A 22,986-nucleotide genomic window follows, 5' to 3' on the forward strand; every position below is an offset into this window, starting at 1 on the left:
TGTATGACAAGAACCGTGAAGGTGGTGTGCAGGATTTGGAACCATCCTTGTGATTTCACGGGGTACCTAAAACCGTGTAGAGGAAGGCAGTAGGTAAGCTTGGGCAAGAGGAAGAAGGGAGAAGAGCTTAGGTGAGCCTTTCCTACTCTTGGTTTCCTCATCTGCAAAATATGGATGATTTTAGTGTTTACCTCAGGGTGGCAGAATCACGATTCAAAGAGGTCTCTTTACTGTCAAAGTCATGCCATGCCTCACCTAGGCTGGCAAGTGTGTTTTATCTCATGTGCCACTTTGAAGGATTGGAACAAGCAGCCTGTGGCATCAAGTTGGTAAGTTTTTGAGCCTAACCAAGGAAAGTGACTCATAGATGGAAGATGTCCCTTCGACATGTGTTCCCTGTACAATGCCTTGCTGTTGTCCACTGCAGCCTCAGTGACCAGCTCCCCAAAAACCGAGTCAACAAGGACCAGTGTGAAGTAGAGTGGGAACACAATTCAATCCAATCATTTTTTTCACCTTTTCTTCTTTATATGACCACCAATCTAAGAGAGACATACCATTATCCAAGAATAAGATTTCCACCTTAAAATTAACATATGTTTTATAAAAGTATTTTTATATTAATCAAATGTTACTATGTAGCTCTTTGACTATATTCTACTAAGGCTACCTAAAATTTCAGTGAACTTAGCAGGTGTAAGAGTTTCTGAAAGAAGAAACAATATGTGCTCCCCAGTTATCAAAGGTTGATCTTGGTCAGTTGTTGGCTGATGCTTCTCAAAAGCAATGAATGTGTCCAGCACAAATTGATCCTCCCCGAGTGTGGGCTCCAGGACAAGGAAAGGGTAAGCACACTATCACAATCAGATCAACTGCCTTGGAAGGCTCAGTGGAGACACAGACCCAGTGGGCCCCCTTCAGGAGGCCACAGATCCAGTGTCTCCTGCTGCACTGAAGCTTCTCTCTGCCAGCAGTTCCCTCTCCGTCTTGCCGTCATCTTGGTACTCATCTAGCCATCTGCTGGGAAACAGGGAAGATAATTAATATGAGAGAGTATTCAAAGAAGGCACATTACTTAGAAGAGAAAATAAAATACAGAAAAGACTTAAAGAGGCCGTCAGGGATAAGCTCAGAAATTTTAAGAAACATTTAAGATTTCAAGCCACATCCAATTATCTTTAGGACTGCAACTTCAGCAAAACTTCATACTATATTCAAATTGCAAAGTCACATTGATTCATCCTAAAGTGTTGGTTTTTAGAAATGTCCTATGGTAACATTAAAAATATTCTAGTGTATCTTAAAATCAGAAAAATGTTTCATTTGGAGTTTCCTTGCTGGAATCTTTTGTTTCTCTCCTTTCATATGACTGGTAGGTGTATACAGTGGCTACAACTTCAGACTCTAGAATAGCACTTTTCAAGAGAAATATAATAAAAGCATGTACGTAAAGTTAAATGAAAAAAATGAAATGAATTTGAATATTTTTCATTTTAATAAATTCCAAAGATGATCATCTAAACATGTAATCAATATAAAAATTTATTGAATCATATTACTGTGATGGTCTGAATGTTTGTGTCTCCCCAAGGGTCCTATGTCGAAATCCTTTGGGAGGTGCTTCCATCACGAGAGTAGAGCCCTCAAGAATGGGATTAGTGCCTTTATAAAAAAGCCTCCAGGGGCCAACCGGGTGGCACAATGGGTGGCATGTTCAGCTTCAGCCGCCCGGGGTTTGCTGGTTCGGATCATGGGTGTGGACATGGCACAGCGTGGCAAGCCATGCTGTAGTAAGCGTCCCACATATAAAGTGGAGGAAGATGGGCACGGATGTTAGCTCAAGGCCAGTCTTCCTCAGAAAAAAAAGGAGGATTGGCAGATGTTAGCTCAGGGTTGGGTTAATCTTCCTCGAGGGGAAAAAAATGGCTCCAGATAGATCCCTTGCTCCTGCCACCCTGTGAGGACACAGCAAGAAATTGGCAGTTGCAACCTGCAAGAGGGCCTTCGCCAGAACCTGACCATGCTGGCACCCTGATTTTGGACTTCCAGGCTTCAGAATTGTGAGAAATAAATTTCTGTTGTTTATAAGCCACCCAGTCTATGATATTTTATTATAGCAGCCTGAACCGAATAAGACAATTGCATTCTTTTTTATTCTACATCTTTGAAATCTGGTATGTACCTTACACTTACAACACATCTGAATTTAGAATAGGCACAGTTGCAGAGTGCAATAGATATGCTGTAGTGGCTCCTGGAAGGGACAGTGCGGTTCCAGAGTTAGACCACCTTACTCTTAATCCTGACTCCACCAATCATATTTAGGTAAGAAACTTAACCTCTGTGTGCTCAGCTTCCTCATCTGTGAAATGGAAGAATCACAGAGCTACCTAGCGGTCTGCTGTGAGGACCAGATGAGTTCATGTGTGAAGTTCCAGCCTCACCACAGAGCCCATCTCATGATCAGAGTGCAATAAACTCTAGCTATGGACATGCTTCTGATTTCCTCCCCAACCATACAGAAGACAAGTGTGTAAACCAAAAAGGGTCCCACAACACAATAGACCCCTCTATGTCTGTTTTTTTTTTAACTCCACAATAAAGTCCTAAATAATTTCTTTTTCAGAGACCTTTACCTATCTAATAATTAGAAGAGGACTTGAGTTTAAATGGCCATTATGGTATGCTGGGGAAACTAGTAAAACCTGTGTCTTCTAAACTCTCCAAAATCTCAGTAGAGTTTTCTGACAAATCAATTTTATAGTGAACTCAGTAATTTGTGCAGGGATCTCTTCCTTAGAGGTAATTCACAAAATCATAGTGATGTAACGGAAACAATAGATTGATAGGCACTAAACTCAAACTCCCAAGAGTGCCCAAGGGACCAAGAGACTCTGCTCTCTACTCGTCTATGATTTGTGCATGTCATTTAATCTCTTTAGCTGTCAGTTTTCTCACCTGTCAAATGAAACACAAGACTAAATGGTATCTATTCTTCCACCTCTAATGGAATAGCAAGAAAATTTCCCTTGTTTCTCTTTATGTAACCCTGGGCCCTCAGAGAGGAGCAAGGAAAACTGTTTAAAATTGCTACAGTTCGGTTAGTGTTAATAGAGCAATGATACGCCTGTGTGTAGTATTTAATGTGATAGAGTATAAAACAGCAAAACATTTAAATATTTTCATTGGTCTCATATTGTTCCTTACAAAAGTAATTTCTAAGGTTTGTAATTATTCTAAATTTGTAATTTTTGTTTGTAATTATTCTAAAATGTTTGCAATCTTGACTTCTATTCCTTTGCATACCAGCAAAATTAATTTTAGCTCTGAAGAGAAGATGACTACTATTATTACCTGTTCTGGATGATTCTTGATTTTTTCAAATGTGAGATATTTATAATTTCTTAAATGTGACACTTTTATCAAAATACTAACCTTTTATTTACTCCTTACATTATTTAATAGTTCCCATCATATTCAGAGCAATAAAACTATGTTGTAGAATATTAAACATAGCTTCATATGATACCAAATATCTAGACGTGATACAGAATCGAATGCTGTATACACGCTGGCCAAAATAGTAGCCAATAACCGTCTGTGGCTATTGAGCACTTGAAATGTAGTTAGTATAACCCAGGAACTGAATTTTTAATTTTATTTGATTGTGATTAACTTAAATTTATTAGCCATATGTAGCTAGTGGCTACCATATTGGACTGTGCAAATCTAGTTTTTTAAAAACAAAAGTTAGTCTATTATTTGGAGAGTTCTAAATACTTGACATATGATCTAGAAATAAAAGAGAGTTTTTCTACTTCCTTTGCATAAGTGACATTGTATGTAAAGATTTCATTAATCTAAAATAGCTTCTATAACAATAACATTTATCATCATGGATCTTCTAATAATTGTAAGACATTTTTGTAGTTACTTTATGTATATTGTGTGAAATCCTCAAATAACCTTGCAAAATGAGTCATTATAGCTATTTTACATAAGAATAAACTGAGGCTCCCACAGCTAGTCAGTGACGGAGTTGTAATTTAAATCCACTTCTGAAAAACTTCAATCTTTGATCTTTTCACTCTCCAGTAAGAAATAAAAAGATTTCTTGAAAAAAATAAAATATAATGTCTCTTTTCAGAGCTTGAATGTTATAAAATGGCGATAACTACTATGATGCCCACGCATTCTAAATGGATTTGTATTAAACAAACAAACAGATGATCAGAGAAGTGAAACACATTTTGTTCATACAGAATGCAACTCTTATTAAGTTTCAAAAGAATGGATATTTCCTAGAATCAAAACTATTATAAGAGAAAATTCCCTCAGTCAACGGATGCGCTTCTCTAGATGTCTGAAGGTGTGTACAACACTTCAGGAGACAGTGATGCCAAAACACCTGCTAAACTCAGAGCACTCCCAGCTCTCTGGCTTCCTTTAATAGCACCTTCCTTCTCTCTTATGCTATCGTCAAATGGGAGCTCCTTGAAGACAGGGGTGCTTTATTTTTTTATCTCCATATATCCAGGACTTGGTACAGTACCTGACACCTAGGAGGCATGTGATGTTTCTGCTTGAATAAATGGATGAGTAGATGAATAGACACAATGCATGAGTTCTCTAGATTCAAGGAACATGCAATCATATAGACATCCACATTGGCCCCCGAGCTCTCGCATAGGTCTCTGTCATAGCCCTAAGACGTTAACGTTTGTTCTCACATGGACATCCACTGAGTACTTGTAGGCAGAGACCGTACTGCCTTATCTTTGGATCTTCTTGTCTATTCCACTTCTTGATATGGTAGGCGGTCAATTACTATTGGTACAATGACTAAATGAATGAATCAAGATATTCTATAGATTAATAACAGAGGGAAATTAGTTTTATAATTTCTATTTGTAGTACGCTTTGTTTTAAGGTGTATTTGATATTCTATTCATAACAAGCCTATAAAGTAGGTAGATCTGATTTAATCATTGTCATCATAAATTTTGAAAGCTGGGGATCAGAAAGTTTAAGTAATTCAACTATGAATGGCCAACGAATTACAGAGCTGCCCTTGCAACTTGATTCTCCTAACATATTATATCTACACCATATTAGAATAATGCTCTAGAGTTCACAGTTCATACACATAACTTCATTTGTTTTTAAACAATTCAAATGAAGTAGGAGGAACAAGTATTCTTTCTGTTTTACATATGAGGAAACTGAAACTCCGCAAAGTTGAGAGTAGCACCTACACTCACAGAACTAGTGGGGAGCAGCGCAAGTGTTGAAGAAACAGAATCAAGAACCTGTTTTCTAAATCCTAATACAACTTTTTTCCCCATTTCAGAATGCTTAGTCCAGGAGAGAAAAATATTAAACATTACAAATGAGAGAATTACTGGTGCTGATAAGGAACAGCATCCTAGGAGAGAGAGCCTTCAACTCTGGCTTTAAAGGAGGGAATGATGGGGCCAGAAATATGGGAGGAGGCGTGCTGAGGACACAGCTGGAATTAACTGGACAAGGGGCGCATAATTTTGCATAATGCATTATTAAGTAACAGCACACCTGTTGCACGGAAACAGCACCTCTTGATTGCCATCTTCCTCTTCGGATTTAACAACAATACTCTCAAGAAACCATCCATTACCTGTGTAAATTGACAAAGGAGATCACTTTGACTCTTAGCATAAAATATAGTAGGATTGTGATTTTATTCATAGACTCTCCAAAGGTTCTTTTTTAAGCACACTTGTCAGGCAATTTGGGCACAAAAATATGCACATCCAAATTACACCAGCAGAGAAACAAAAGCATGAGCGAGCGACCTAATTACTCAGAGCAGTAGAAGCAGAGGAAGAGAAGATTCCCTACCAAGGATACAAACCCTCTATGAAATTCTACAAGTGTTTAAAAGCCGAGAACAAAGAAGTATATTCACGTGAATGCATTTCAGTGCATTATTTACAGAAGATTGATATGTTTAAACAATAATGTAAAGTCACAATTATCACTCTTAACGGCGAAAATTTAGAAATTATCACAGATTATGGTACTTGTCAATACAATTAAGGAAAAAAAGAAGAAAGAAGGAAAGAAGGAAGGAAAGAAGGAGAATGAAATTAATAGGTGTTGGAAAAGAAGAAACAGAACTGTCATTATTCACAGATAATGTGACTGTCTAAATTAAAAACTCAAGAAACTTACAGAAATAGTGAAATTAAGAGAGATGAGAAAAATGGTTAGGTATATAATAAACATATAAAAATCCATTACATTTCTATTGACCGGAAAAGAATAGGTAAGAAGTATAATTCAATGAAAGTTACAATGTTGAATTGCTATAAAAATTTAAGAATGTATGGGCAAATCTAAAAATAGATGTAGTATAATTTATAGAGAAATTATCTAAATTTAAGGAATGACAGCAAAGAAGACATAAACAAATAGAGAACTATCCCATATTCCTCAGTATGAAGAAATTACAGAGATGTCAGTTTCCCTCAAACGAGTCTAAATTTTCAATGTAATTAAATCAATTTTACCACAGGGTTTTACAAGAAAATTGACAAGCAGATGATAAAATGTACATGGATGAGTAAAGCCCAAGAATATCATAGGCAATCCTGAATTAGAGAAAGGTAGGAGATTCATCCTATCAGTTATCAAAATTTATTATAAATCAATACTAATTAAGACAAGACAGAATTGGTGCTGGCATAGATAAATTGACTGATAGAACAGGAAAAAGGACTCATAATTGACCTACACATTTATACAAACTTGATACAGGCAGTCCTTGCTTTGCACAGTAGAACGGAACCATAAATAGGACTGCATGCTGAAACCGTGGCAAGCAATCTTAATAATCAGTGAGAAAAATTACGATTGTTCAATTGTTAAACATTTTTGCCAAAACATTAAAAACTCTCTTATTGATAATTATAAATGTATATGAAAATGAAAAAATATCAACACTAATATTAATACACTGTAATTTAAAACATTAGATAAATTGAAAATTAAAAGGTCTATTTCTTTGTAAAAACAAAAAACTTATCAACAGTAGCTTGAATGGTGCTTGGCTTATTTTCCTCATCATATAGCTTATAATAAAGAGCAAGCATATACAGATGGCCAACAGGCATATGAAACGATGCTCAACATCACTAACTATCACAGAAATGCCAATCAAAACTACAATGAGATATCATGTCACACCTGTCAGAACGGCTATAATTAACAAGACAAGAAATAAGTATTGGAGAGGATGTGGAGGAAAGGGAACTCTCCTACACTGCTGGTAGGAATTCACACTGGTGCAGCCACTACAGAAAACAGTATGAAGAGTCCTCAAAAAAATTAAGAATAGAACTACCATACGAACCAGCTATTCTACTGCTGGGTATTTATCCAAACAACACAAAACCGTGAATGCACAAAGGCATATGCACCCCAATGTTCATCGCATTATTCACAATAGCCAAGACTTGGAAGCAACCTAAATGCACATCAAGGGACAAAGGGATAAAGAAGATGTGGTATATATACACAATGGAATACTACTCAGGCATAAAAAAGGATGAAATCTTGCCATTTGTGACAACATGGATCAACGTTGAGGATGTTATGCTAAATGAAATAAGTTAGAGGGAGAAAGTCAAATACTGCATGATGTCACTCATAAATAGAAGATAACAATAACAACAAACAAACACATAGAGACAGATATTGGATTGGTGGTTATCAGAGGGAAAGGCGGGAGAGAGAAGGAGAAACGGGGTGATTAGGCACATGTGCGTGGTGAGGGATTGTAATTAGTCTTTGGGTGGTGAACATGATGTAATCTACACAGAATTCGAAATACAATGATGTACACCTGAAATTTATATAATGTTATAAACCAATGTTACCACAATAAAAAAAATAGTTTAAAAATTTTTAGAAAGAGAAAGCACCTTTTCTACGCCCTAGCAAATTGTCAAACTCCTAAGTTTCAATCAGCTTCCGATATTTTATCCTCTGTGCTTTTAATGTCATAAAATATCTCCGACAGTCCCTTTAATATGACTTTTTTACCAACATCACTTCCTCTGGGACATGTTCATCCTTTTGGTCACAATCATTTTCCTCACTTATGGCCATAAGTCCCCTTCATGTAATTCCTCTGACTGCTTATCTAAAGTCTCTCAAACACCGACAGTGTCAACATTCCCGTAGGCAGATATTTCTTCTGTAACTCCATTTATGTTTGACTTGAATTTCACTTCTAGCATTATCACTTTTTGTTTCTTTGATGTGCTTTCGTCTTTGAAGTACACATTTTTGTAAAATGTCACACGGATTTATCACTGGGAGACAAGGAGTCAATACAACGACATGCTCTGCTGTCTGTGCATGAACTGTGTAACAGATGGGCAGTGACGCCTCACTGACAGACTTTGAAAGAGGTAAAGTGATTGGTCGCTGATCTGGATGTGCATCTGTTATTCGTGTCGTGATCCGTGGACCGAAGAAGAGCTAGCAGTGAAGTGTGTACTTGGTGCAGTTACAATTAGCAGACCATGGTAACTGAAATTTGAAACGTTATTTAACTAAATCATTGTAACTGAAATTGGTGCATACAGAAACCATGCAAAACAAAGACTGCTTGTATCTGATAAAGGTGCCTTTGTAGAGCACTCAGGAAAAGATGGGGTAGGTGATAAATAGGGAGTACAATGGTTATCTACATGGAAAAAGTGAAAGCAGATTCCATCTTCATGTCATACACAAAAACCAACTACAGATGAGTACATATCTAAATCTGAAAGACAAGACTTCATATATATGTGTGTGTGTGTGTGTGTGTGTGTGATAAACATACATGCAAACATATGAATAGCTATCCATCTATACATATATGGAATACCCTAGGGGGAGGGAAGGCTTTCTTAAGATACAAAATGTGCCGATCATTGGAAGAAATAACATATTGTTAAATTCAACTACATTAAAATTAAGAGCTTCTGTGCATTAAAATATACCACAAACTGGAGAAGATATTGTGGTGGTAACTTCCAGCTGCTCTCCCTTCTTCAACCACTGCAATGCTAGCACCCACGTCTCCCAGGTGTCTTTGCAGCTACAGATAACTGTAGTACTAATTTCTCAGTAATGAAACAGGACTCGAAGTAGTATGTGCAGTTTCTACCTCACTTGCTTAAAAGCCATTGTTGCCGTTGTTTTCTCTCTTTTTTATGTGCTGTGACCAGCTCCACCACTCAGAGGAAGGCAAGATCTAGATGATGATAGAAGAACAAGATGAAGGGACCCTGGGTCCCTGAGGGCGGCTGGAGCAGAGCCATCACAACTGCTCACTTTGGGACTGTTACCTGACTGTGAAATAAGCTTGTATCTTTTTAAAATCCTTTTTAGAACATTTTTTAATTAAATGTCCTTTGCCTTTATCCTAAATATTACAGACAAGAACATGTATTTTCACAGAAGAGGAAATTCAATAGACAAAAAAATGAAAGAATGCTCATTCTTCTTAGAAATCCGAGGAATACAAATTAAGTCTACAATGGGGTACCATTTTATACCCCAAAATTAAGCGTACCAGGTGTTTGTGAGAATATGACATAATAGAAATTCTTATACACTGTAGGTAAGAGTAAGACTTAGTAGAATCACTTTTGAAAAAAGGGATTTGTCTTATAAAGCTGATATGATCATATTCTTTGACCCAGCAACTGACTTCTGTGGATTCACCCTGGAGCAGAGTTCTTAGCTTCAGCACCAGTAAGATTTTGGGCCCAGCAATTCCTTGTTGTGGGGGCTGTCCTGTGCATTGTAAGATGTTTAGCAGCACCCCAGGCCTCTACCTACTAGGTACCAGTAGTACCTCCTTCCCAGTGTTGCAATAAAAAATAATCCCCACACATTGCCAAATGTCCCTGGGGGAGGCAAAACAATCCCCATTTGGGAGCCACCACCCTAGAGGAACTCTTGCTTCTATGTAGTAGGAGACATGCACAAGGACATTCACTTCAGACCGTTGGTGACAGTTGGACTGGATACAACAGAACTACCCATTAACAAGAGATAAATAAGTTAATTATGTGTAATCGTGCTGTAGAATATTACACAGTCATGAAAAAATAACACTATCACACAATAAAGTGAATGAATCTTAGACACACAATCTTGAGTGAAAAAAATCAATTCACAAAACACTTCACACAATATGTCACAATTTTTACAAAGTACAAAACTATCAAAAGTATTTTCAAGGATACCTAAATAACTAATAAAGATTTCCTTTTTGGAGTAAGGCTTAAAAAAATCAAGAAATAATAAACAAAAGATTCTGGATGGCAGGGGCTGGCCCCATGGCTGAGTGGTTAAGTTGCGTGCTCTGTTTCAGTGGCCCAGGGTTCGCTGGTTCAGATCCTGGGGGTGGACCTACATACCACTCATCAAGTCTTGCTGTGGCGGCATCCCACATAGAAGAATTAGAATGACTTGCAAATAGGATACACAACTATGTACTGGGGTTTTGGGGAGAAAAAAAAGATTCAGGATGGCTACTCTGGGGGAGAGGAATAGAAGCAGTGAATACAGGAAGAATTGCTGCTGTCAAGGATGTTCTAGGTTCAAATTGAGTGGTAGGTTATCAGACTATACAAATTTTGAAAATGAAAAGAAAAACATAGATACTCTATCATGGTAATTTTTTCTTTTAATGAAAAGAGTGTGCACAACATAGGAAGGATGGTTCAAAGAATTTAAAAATCATGTTATAGTAATTACTTTCAACCTTCCTTAACGAGGTTTCAAATAGCTTAATCCCATCAGTCAGAGAAGCTCATCAAAATGCCCAAGTATCCTGCCGAAATCTAAACTTCCCCCTCAGCTTGCCTGTCACGTTCTCTTTTCTTGGGGGAGATCTTCATGTTCTTCTGGACTTCTCCAGGTCCCTGCCATAGGTGCAATAGCACTCTGAGGGTCACTTTCAGACTGTGTGTCATACTTATTATACTTGCGTATTTCACATGTGTCTGCCCCACTAGGCCCTGCCCCCGAGGGCAGAGAGCCCCGGGCATCCTGTTCACATTTGAATGCCCAGCCTCTGACAAAGCGCCTGGCATATAGCAGGCCCTCAACAAAGAACTCTTACATCAGAAAGCAGTGATTTTTAAGCAACAGTCTGAGGACCAAATGAGTCAGAATCCCCTAAGGTGCTTGTGAAAAAAAAACCCGTAATTCTGAGGACTCAATACCCACTGCGTGAAGACATAATAGATACAATTTTGAAACTGCCTCACAGGTCCAGAGATTTTACGCACATGCACAGACACACACACACACAAACACACAATAAAGCTTTTGTCTTCCTAGGAAATTTCCTTCATAATAACACAGCAATAAGCTTTTTAAATCGTAAACCCAATCTGACAAAACTTCATTTAACTAAAATTTCTCAAAAGAAAATTATTTTCTGATCTCACTTTTAAATAACCTGTACATTTATCTTTTCTTTCACTTGTCTCTTATGCTACTTTTAATAGATTTTCAAAACAAATTTCTTACCAAGAAAGCTAATCTTACCTGGACCTATCCCATTGTGACTAATCAGAACTTTCTTCAATTTTCCAAGAGACACCGCCTCAATGGAAAAAATATCAACCTGCACAATACAAAAATAAAGTGAATGACCATTAGGACACTTCCTTTCTCTAGAAAAATGCATTACTATTCGTACTATATTACTACGGTACAACAGTGCTATATGCTACTACTAGATTATTACTGTTACTAGTACCATAAAAATTACCATTTGCCATTTTATAAGCAAAGTCCTACACTATGCCTTGTGGGACATACACAAACAAGGAACACATAATTCTTGCCCTCCTCAAATACAGTCTAATAAAAAAGATTTTAAAAATTTAATCACAATACTTGTCTACTACTAATGATAATAGTAGCTCATATAGTCCTTACCATATGCAAACTCTTCCAAGAGTTTTTCACATATTAACTCATTTAATTCTCAGAACAATCCATTAAGTAAATACTACTCATTCTCTTATTTTACCGTTGGAGAGACCAAGAGATAGAGAGTAAAATTACTCTCCCAAGGTCAACATCTAGTGAGCAACCAAGCCAGGATCAGACCAGGCAGTCTGCCTCCAGGATGCATGTTTTCCATCATTGTTGTTTTCCTCTCAGCAGCTTTTGTTTCTAAATAAACTATGTATTGAGATATGTATATGTACATACACAGACATATGAACTTTTAAATAAACTATTTATTAACTATATACAAAGTATACAAATTACAAATGCTCAGCGCACATGTCCATGCAAGTAATAAAACCTTAACAGTACCCCAAGAGCCCTCCATGGCCCATCCCAGTCATTATCTCCCACAATGATAACCATTATCTTAACATTTAACACTTTTAATTAGTTTTGCCAGGTCTGGGACCATAAATAGAATCACACAGTATGTTCTCTTTCTGCCTGGCTTGTTTCACTCACCCTTTATGAAATTTATCCATGTTGCTTTGTTTAACAGAATTTTGTTCACTTTCATTACTGAGTATTATTCCATATTATTCATCCGTTCTTCTACTTATGAAAAAAAATTATTTCTGGGTTTGGGGTATTACAAATAATGCTGCTCAGAACATTCTTATACATGTCTTTTTATGTATATTTATGTACATTTCTGTTGGTGAAATGATGGTTTATAGAGTGTTAGTAAATAGTCTCAATTTCCCAAAATGCTTATACCAATGTGCACTCTGGATGCTTAGCGTATGAGAGGTCAATGAGCTCCACAGGCTGATCAATACTTGGTATTGTTATTCTTTTAAAGTTTAACTCATTTGATTGTGCACAGTGACATTTCATTATGGTTTTCATTGTATTTTCCTGATTATCAATAAAGTTGAGTACTTTTTTCATGTTTATTGGCAATTTGGATATCCTCTTTTAGAAAGTACATATTCAAATATGCTCACGATTTAAATTGGGTTATCTGTCTTTTTCTTGTTGACTTATGGACGTTCTGTATACAGTTTGGAAACAAGTCCTTTGCTAGTATATATTTTACAATATCTTCTCCCATTTTCTGATTTGCATTTTTACTCTCTTAATGGTGTCTTGAGGAACAGAAGTCTTTAATATTAAAATGGTATAATTTATCTTTTTTCTTTATGCTTAATACTTTCTATGTTTTGTCTTTAAAATATTAGTCTATATGTGTATTCCTATGTTTATAACAGCATTATTCACAATAGCCAAAAGATGGAAGCAACCAATGGATGAATGGATAAACAAATGTGATATATATACACATGAAACATTATTCAGCCTTAAAAATAGGGAAATTCTGTATGCTACAACACAAATGAAACTTCGAGACATTGTGCTAAGTAAAATAAGCCAATCACAAAAAGACAAATACTATATGATTCCACTTAGATGAGGTACCTAAGGGAGTTAAATTCATGAGACAGAAAGTAGAATGGTGGTTGCCAGAGGCTGAGGTGGAGGAAAAGAGAGAGGAGAATGGGAGTTATTGTTTAATGAGTATAGAGTTTCAGTTCGGCAAGATGAAAAGAGTTCGGGAGATGGATGGTGGTGATGGTTGTACAACAATGTGAATGTACTCAATGCTAATGAATTAATGAATTGTACATTTAAAAATGGTTAAGATGGTGAATTTCAGGTCATGTTGATGACAATTAAAATTGTTTTTAAATTTTAGGCTACTTTCAAGATCATGAAGATTTTCTGTTATGTTATCTTCTAGGTATTTTATTCTTTTACCTTTCATATTTAGACCTAAATTTGCATGGAATTGATTTTTGGGTTTAGTGTAAAATAGGACTTATGATTTCTTATTTTCTATAGTGATATCCAATTTATTCTCAGAATTTATTAAAAAGACTCTCCTTTCCCTGATGCTGCACATCAGAATATGTGGCTCTTTATCTGGCTTTACTATGTTTCTTTGCTGTATTTGTCTTGCCTTGTACCAATTAATGCTGTCTTAATTACCTTGACTTCACAATAAATCTCGCTAACTGGTAGTATAAACCCTCCAACTTGTTTTTCTCAAGATTAATAATTTTCAAGATTATTTTGGGTGTATTTGACTCTGCATTTCTACATACATTTTAGAATTAGATTGCCAATTTCCATAAAAAAATGTTTATGGGATTTTGATTGGTATTGCATTGAAACTGCAGATCAATGAGGAAAGAAGTGAGAATTTTATAATACTGTGTCTTCCAATCCAGGAACATAGTATATCTCTATTAATTTATGTCTTTTTAAATTTTTCCAGTAATATTTTGTAATTTTCCATGTAGAGGTCTTGCTTTGGCTACCATGGTGCCTGTTGTGGAATGGGCCCATGGATGGAATAAGCATGATGGCAGGGATGGAGACTCTGCACATGGCCCTAGAACATGTGGTCCCTCCCCCTAGGCAGCTTCAGCCGCTTCTGCTTTTGGTGCCCGTCTGTCAGCTGAGGTCCTGGAGGGGTCCAGTCCCTGCTGCCAACAGCAATGACCTCTAGAATACACACTTATATTGGCCTTTCCTCTTTCCTTCTGTCCTTCTCTACATTCCTTCACCGTGCTTCCTGGGATCATCATTAACCACTTGCAGGACATGCCACAGCTTCTGCCTTGGGAGAACTCACAGGAAGGTCATACTTTCTGAGTGGGAGGCCTGTCTTTACTGCTGGGCCCAGATTGAACCCAGTCCCATGAGACCTCCTAAATCTCTGCACAGCGTCTTAGGCTCTCCACTGCCACTTCTGGCTCCTTGCTTCCAAACTTCTACTTACAAAGGGCAGAAAGCTATACTGAACATCAGGTTCTCTTCTGCACTTCCTTGCTCTCCAGGATCTTGGGATTCTCCAACTCCACCTGCCTTAGCAGCTCTCCAATGCTTTTAAAACCAATTTTAAAAGATATTTATCAAACGTTTCTGGTTGTCTTCAAGATGGTCATTTTGTTACAGGCTAGACTGCCCTAATTGGAAGCAGAATCTTTGTTGTTTTGTTTCTGTTTCTGTTTTTAATAGAAGAAGAAACTGGGAGTTACTCATGGCTGCATTGTTCCTGGTTAAGTCCCACCTCGATTCAACTCCAGAATAATGAGATGCACACCAAGAAGCGACCATACCTCCCTGTACTTCCTAACTGGTATCAAATGAGGATTTTCTGTTGGTGTCTTTTTAGCTAAAGAAATTAGAGGAAACATGGTACGTAAGAATTGATAAGGATTTTTCTATTACCTGTCCACGCTGGAACTTGACTTTGTTATTTTTGGATTGATGAAGTCTTCGATTCCCCGAATCTCCTCTGGTGCCAATGAGGTTGATAAATACGTTAGATTCTGTCTCTGCACCAGGCTTCCTGCCAGTGTATACGTAGATCTCATAAGCCACCACTGAAATGTCAGAAATCTGATATTATCTTTCTCATTTTTACTTTCTCTTTAAAAGTATTAGATACCCTGGAAGGAAATCAGAATATTCTTCAATCTAGTTGACATGAGTATCTCTATGTTACTTGGCCTCAGCTCTTTTTCTTATCTGACCCCTATTCAGACATTCTCTGAGTTCTTTCATGTTTACCTCATACATACAGACTCTCGGCTATTCCCAGAACTCCTGTCTCAAAATAATTATTGTTAACAAGTATGCACTTTCATTAACCACTACACTTTCACAGTTATTATGAGAAGTATTAAAAAAAAAAACTTTCCTCTCTCTTAATTAGATGAAAGTGGTAATTTTTCCCCCTGAAGTTTGGCTGTTCTAATCACAACTGGTCACTCATGCTGCTACTTCATGGAGATTACTATTCCAATAATGGAGATTTTTAATAGCCCTTTTGAGAGAGAAAAAATACAAAGATCCTAGAAAGATGAAAATTTAAATATAATTTTTAAAAAAGAGCCCAGTGAGATACCAGCAAATGATAATCCACTATATTTGACCTTAGAATTAAGGCAATTTCTGAGACACTGGTAGAAGCCACTAATTAGAAAAGAGATTATTCTTGCTGATACTACTAATATGAATAATATCTTGGATACAAGGAGTACCTTTTATTTCCAGTCCTAGAACTCTTTACAAATCATACTCTGTGCAATTGAATGGTGTATTTATAGAAATTCACATTAACATTTTCCAAAGAACTCAGACATGAAAATCCAACAAGTAAGAAAACAAGGTAAGTGAGAAACATTGCCTGTTTCCATCATGCCTGACCTTTAAAAAGACAAATGTGGTATATTGGGAAATGGTGTAAGCAGAAAAGATAAATCAGTTTCTTCGTACAGTCTTACATATTCCAAAATACTCTAGAATGAGACCCAGCTGAACTTAAGCAGAAAATTAGAGGACTTCTCATGTATTTAGGACAACCAAAGAGATCTTTCAAACTACCTATAAAGAAGATTTGGCTAACCTTTACAACCTGCATAACTGTCTAAATGGATTAAGCCAAAACTTATGCTAGAATTCTTCATGAAAATAAGTATGTGGACAAGCATGATTGGAAGTCTGTATAGGGAAATCATGCTTCTGTTTACTGAAAATATTTTCTTAATTTCAGATGGAGTAAACTTGTGTACAAGTTTTTTAAAAAAAATTAGGACATTTAAAGTATTAAAACACATATAAAGTAAAAAAAATGATTGTTAAAAATTTTAAGAAGTACATATCAAAAATTATTTAGAACAGAGACTATATATTTATAGCACAAAGAACAGCATTCGGGGATCCCCCAATCACTGTACACGCCCTATGATCAAGGCATGCACCCTGCCTGCCACCTGCACTCACTTCAAATGCTTCTCAACATTGTGTTTCCAGAAGCTGCTATAAATTAAGTTTTATACACACACGCCAAAAACCAAAAAAAAAAAAAAAAAAAACTTACTTCTCACCTCAAATTCAAAGAAAGAGAAGTGAATGTACCAGAAATTTAGAACAAAGTGGTTATCATAGTTGAGCACTAAAGTTTATTCTCAAACCACATCGAAAAGTCACATAATTTAAATTGGAAGTTGAAAGAAAACATATCCTTCCAGAAGAAACAGCCATTTTGCTGAGATCTGTGACACTGACTCCACTTTAATAGTGTGAGATCACACAATTCACTAAGCATTTGCTGTAGCTCTGCAACAAAAGCACGCAGATTCTTTTTTAAAATGCTAAAGTCATAACAATAGATTCTAACTCCAGAATTTTTCATAATCCCCAAGGCAATATAAATTTTTTCCTTCTCTAGCAACACAAAGGGAGAATTGAAAGAATACTTAGTTAACTTGTTGCTTAGACCCGTCCTAAAATACCACGTGTTTTAAAGGCGACTTAGGAGGCGAAGGTCTCAGCGAATCCTTTGCTCAGTCTTCTCAGGCAGGAAAGTCAGGGCTCAGCGCTGTGATTTAAAGGCAGGGCCACATGTTCTAGCTAACAGACATGCATTCTGTTGTAAAAATGTAGAAGGCTAACAAATTATCTTTACTACAAGAAAGGGACCCCCCCACACACAAGGAGGTGAACTCCTGAGGGAATCCAATAGTAAATTTAAAAGTGAGTTAGAAAACAGCTTACCACTAGCTTGAATACTTGAAAAATACAGGGCTAGGTTTCTAGATATTGATGCTGTACAGAATGGAAGAGATCATTTTATTTGAACGTATCAAAGACAAGTATAACTAATCAATCATTCTGACTACAAATATCCACTCTACAGCACCAGATTTTAAGTAGTTATTAATATATTTATCATGTGATTTAGCTAAAAGTATCTGAAAGAGTTAACTTGGTTTAGATTATCCATATATGTTGGACTTTTTTGCCAACATTTTTAAAATGTTTTCCTTACCATAGTTGATGCTAAATTTTTCTTTCTGAGAATTAGTCAGTCGCCTCAGCTGCTTATGAAAGCCTTACTCACTCTGACAAAGTCGGCCACAAGCACAGAATAAAATGTTTGTCTTCCTATTTGCCACAATTGTCATCCAATTCATTTGATAGCTAAACTATACATTTTCATCATTTGGGGGGCATTATTTTTCTCTTCTGTTCTCAATGTCATCATCTTAAACACTCTCATCCTTATATTTACCTATATTTATTGTCATTTCAACAATTTCCCAGTCTCTCAAAGAATGCATAACACATGCATCATTGTCAAGGCTCAGCATTCTTTGGGCTTATAAACTTGTGACCTTCGTAAGGTTCAACATCATCTTATTAGTGACACAAAAATCTTTCAAATTTTCACCTGCAGGGTTTTTTTTCAAACATCATTTTAGGCCAGAGACTGTGCCAAGAGTTTCTTAATGATGATTTATCAACATCAACTCCAAGCATTAACATCTCCATAAACAGTAGCCTTAAGATTTCCTTTCAAGAAATCATGGATTCTTCAGCCTCTGCTTACTGCAGCAAGCATAGAGTTAAAATACACATATTTGTTCTTTGTGTGGACATATATAATCCCTCAGTCACAAGGATATATTAAAAATGTCACATGGCTGGGGAGGGGGCCTAAATAAATTCCTCAAATAAGCTTTTTCTCTGGAAATTTAGGAGAAGGAAACCAAAGCCATGGTAGGATGTGTGTTTCCTTCAGCAGAAGTTAAGGAGGAAGCGATACCTAGAGACGAAGTAGAATGAGCCACCTCAGAATGGCCAAACAGAGCAGATGGTGGCCCTCACACCAGGCGTCCTCTCCACATATGAGGGTGACATCCAGGAACTAAGGTATCCATGTGGAATAGGAAAAGGAGCAGAATAAGAATAATTCTGAATTGACCAGTTTTTGACCAAAAGAAACTGTCTTATATTGGAAGTGACTGAGCTTATTTTGAGTTAAAATGATTAAGATTTCTATCATCAGTGGAAATAGGGGCTTGGATTATTTATTTATTATTTTTTAAGGTTTTATTTTTCCCTTTTCTCCCCAAAGCCTCCCGGTACATAGTTGTATATTTTAGTTGTGGGTCCTTCTAGTTGTGGCATGTGGGACACTGCCTCAGTGTGGCCTGATGGGCGGTGCCATGTCTGCGCCCAGGAATCGACCCGGTGAAACCCTGGGCCACCGCAGCAGAGTGCGCGAACCAAACCAGTCGGCCACAGGGCCGGCCTGGAGCTTGGATTATTTTTAAGTCAAGTTTGTCGAAACATGATTTACATGTAGCAAAATTCACTCATTTAAGTTATAAGGTTTTGATGAGTTTTGACAAGTGTTTACAAGTCCTATAATTACCAGTACAATCAAGATAGAGAATAATTCCATCACCCCAAAAAGTTTCCTCTTGAGGGCTGTGATTTTAATCACTTATAGAGAATTTTTAAAAAGTTATATTTCTGCACCCCTCAAAGTTACGATTGTGAAGATTCAAATCCATCACATAATGATAAAATCAATGCAGATGTAGTAATAACCTCAATGACATCTAGAAAGATTGTCTCATACATATTACCTGCCTGATTTTTGAATGAACATATAAAGGAAGTGAATTCAATTAACTGTTTATAAAATATATCAAATTTAGTACAGTTCTGTGATTTTCATCTGAATTCCCTTTGAAGGATTGCCTCCAAATATCTTCTTGTGCCGAGAAGTTTCTCCTTCCTTTGGTGGCCCATTTCTTGATTTCCCAAAGCATCAGATATGTGATGATGAGGGCCTTTTCACAAAGCTGGCTGGAATAGAGTGTTTTAAATATTTAGCCATCAGAAGTTTATTTGCAGAACTGAATTGAGTCCTTCACCATCAGACTTATATGTGTTTCTATACATTCAAATGAGGAAGGGCAAGTGTACGTTTCAGGAGGAAAGGACCACCACTAACTGAGTCTAAGAAGTGAAGATTGAACTTAAGAAGTACCAATGGCCAAATAAAGTCAGCCCAAGAAGCAGATATAGAAAGTAGCAGGCTGCTGCCTTATCCCACAGTCTGCCATTCGTCAGTATTAGAACGTTATAATAAATTAGCAACCAGAAAATGTTCCTCCTACTTTTAGGAAGCTATTGCCAGAGAAACACGCTAAAGGGAAGCAATCTTCTCAATTTAAGATAATTTTGAAGAAATCATGAAAAATTATTTCATAATTCTTTTATTCAATTCACCGGAAACTATCTATGATACATGAAGCAATGGCTGTGTTTGCAGGATTGTCTGTAGTCCAAGCCATCGTTCACCCTCAATCTGAGCATACTCCTGCAGGAGTGCACTTATCTTTGTTGGGGACATCTTGGTCCCCCTCTCCTAAACCTCACATGTTATGAGTGTCTGGCTCATGTCTTTCAGTTTCCAACCCCTAGCTCTTGGCACATGTAAATGTTTACTGAATAATACTGAATAAATGAATGATTATCAAGCCACCTATCAATCAAAAAGTGTTGTGTACTGCTCTCTGCTGGTCGCCCAAAGAATTGCTGACCTATGAATCATATAAAACATGCTGTGGCTGCTCTTCACCCAGAACTGTGCCTGAAACCAAGACTATGTTCCCAGGTTCTTCCTGTTCCCAACTTTGCTCTTATACTTCAGTTTATTTCAGGGTCCACCTGACTTCTGGCCCTATTGGCTTTGTCTCCTAATCTTAGATCTATATATGCCAGAAGGAGTCGACAATAGAATCTGGCTTCCCAGACTTTGCGCTCTCTATGGAGCACCATTCACCAGTCTTGAGGAGTGACTAAAGAAAGGAAGAGGGCAAGGGAGCTAGCATTGTTAAGCCTTTCATGCCAGATGTGCTAGGAGCTCCTCCAAAGTGAGCTTATTTTAAATGCCTCCTCATCTTCTTTACGCAGTATGGTCAGTGGTATTGTTCTCTTTTGGTCCAATGCATCCAAGAATTCTCAATCTGCTGCAAAAAAATTCTCCACTTACCAAATAAATAGAGTCACATAAAAATATCATTCTCCCAGCTGTGTCTGTAATGTTGCAGACCTCCACTCTCTTCCCAGGGTACACTGTTCAAATTGTCATTGGGAAATGGCCTATGAGACTTACCCTACAGAGATGTGCCCCCGTGCAAATGTGTTTAAGTGGACACACACACACGTACACATACACACAACTCCATGCCCCTAGTTGGGGGCAAACACATTAATACTCCAGTGAGACTCATGCAACCTTAAATTATGCATAGTGGATGGATTCTCCATCCAGCCCTTCCAAATATTTGGCTCTCTAATATAGACATGGTGGTACCAAAGGGTCTCTGGGCCAGCCAGTCTCCAAACTCTCTCCAGCTGGAAAATGACCCTGGCACCATGATCTCTCAGTTCCCTTTCCTCCATCCTGGGAGACAAACTCTCAAAACATCTCAGGTCCTACCAACCTTGGGTGGCATAAACAAATAATCAGAAAGTCTAAGGAAAAGGCTAGAAGGCCATGAAATTTGTATTTGTGCCCCCAACCCTGTCAAAGTACACACAACATTTTTAGCAAATGTAAGTTTTTTGTTTTTATTTTGTTTTTTCCTGAATACTTGCCCAATAGAAAAAAGAAATGTAATTGCTTATGTTTGGGGGACTTCCCTAACGCCATGTTTTCAGTCCTGATGCTCAAGTGTTCCTGGGTAATATGGGAAGACTCTTCCCTGCCAAGGCCTTATGCAGCCAGCCGCAGGTAAGCCAGCTCCTCCCCGCACACGGTGCCTGAGACGCTGGCAAGCACTGACGGCTGCCCTACCTCGTCAGGAGTGCAAGCATTGGTGCCAGAACCTGGGGAGTTTGACGGGCAGCACAACTGAACTTCCCCAAGACAAACCCCTCAGTTGAATCTTTAATTGGACTTAACTAATGGACTGTTTTAGTGCTTTCTCTCAGGTCACCAAGAATTAAGCTTCCTCAGCACTCATCGTGGTGTGATTATGTTGATATAAACTGCCCCAAGAAATCAGATCTCAGAAACAGATGGTAAATGAGATTCAGCATTAAACATGTGCAGACACTTCAGTCTGCACTGAAGGTTTGTGATCCAAGACCATATATGTTGGTGGTTTGAGGTGGAATCTTCATACGTCCCTTAGTTGAAAATGTTTACCTTATTGCTGAAAAAGAAGTACCTTTGAGCTACAAAAGGAAGTGCCTGGTAGGGAAGGAAGTGGAATTTCTTGGTATTTTGTAGAAGGTCATGAGGAAGGTCCCTTGGACCAGAGTCCTGACCAAAGGTGAAGGAGCTGGCCACGCAGAGGCCTAGGGGAGGCATCGGACAGCAGAGAGGACAGAGGGCAGTGGCCTGAGGGCTGAGGGGAAAGCTCACTGGGTGTCATCATGGAGCACTGAGGCTGGAGCTGAGGGAGAGTGAGCAGCCTTGTAGGAGGTTGTGATGAATTTTACTTTTAGTAAGGTGGGAGAACTCTGAAGGCTTGTAAGCAAAGGAGTGACATAATCTGATTAGAGAGGGTCATTCAGGCTGTGCGGTTGAGAATAGCCTGTCCTATCCTGAGGTTTGTGTTTTCCCTTCCATCATAACAGCAGCTAAATGCTATAAAGGAAGCAGGAGGGAAAGGCAAGTTGAAGGGAGAGGACAAAGGAATTAATTTAGTGCGTGCTGAGTGCCTTCAATGTGACATATACTGTATTCCACACCTTCTCATGATCTCCTGACACCCCATGGGGTGATCTATTTCTGGTTTTCCTGGAATCGTCCTGATTGACATCTGTTGTTCTTGTGTCTGTATTAACAGAGTTTTCTCCTCTCTCAAAAATGTCCCGGTTCAGATGGTGAATTATATGGTGATCACTCGAGAAACAGGTATTAAATGCCCCATTTCACAGACAAACTAACTGAGACTGAGAAAACCTATGCCACTTGCCCCAATTCACAAAGCTGGTGCCTGAGACCAGGATTTGAAGCCAGACTCTGCTTCTCTGAGTTTCAGTTGTCTCATCAAAGACCACATTTTTCCCATCAAACGTGGGTATTATGATAAA

The 22,986-nt window shown here is 37.7% G+C and overlaps 1 protein-coding gene across 19 annotated transcripts in view; it reads right to left on the minus strand.

Annotated features, from left to right (window-relative positions):
• Positions 1-595: 595 nt before the first annotated feature.
• Positions 596-22,986, minus strand: part of RP1 (RP1 axonemal microtubule associated) — a 440,182-nt gene continuing 417,791 nt past the window's right edge. For 9 of the 19 annotated variants that reach the window (XM_070631597.1, XM_070631612.1, XM_070631605.1 and 6 more), the window contains 4 exons: positions 15,307-15,461; positions 11,596-11,674; positions 5,572-5,653; positions 596-1,017 (listed from right to left, as the gene is read on the minus strand). In XM_070631597.1, coding sequence (XP_070487698.1) covers positions 918-1,017; positions 5,572-5,653; positions 11,596-11,674; positions 15,307-15,461 — 416 coding nt within the window. In that variant the 3' untranslated portion in view covers positions 596-917. Of the gene's footprint in view, positions 1,021-5,571; positions 5,654-11,595; positions 11,675-15,306; positions 15,462-22,986 lie in introns of all 19 variants that reach the window. The other 10 variants (XM_070631604.1, XM_070631602.1, XM_070631608.1 and 7 more) reach the window with 2 other exon arrangements.

This window comes from Equus przewalskii, chromosome 8, assembly GCF_037783145.1.
Source record: "Equus przewalskii isolate Varuska chromosome 8, EquPr2, whole genome shotgun sequence".
Lineage (NCBI taxonomy): Eukaryota > Metazoa > Chordata > Mammalia > Perissodactyla > Equidae > Equus > Equus przewalskii.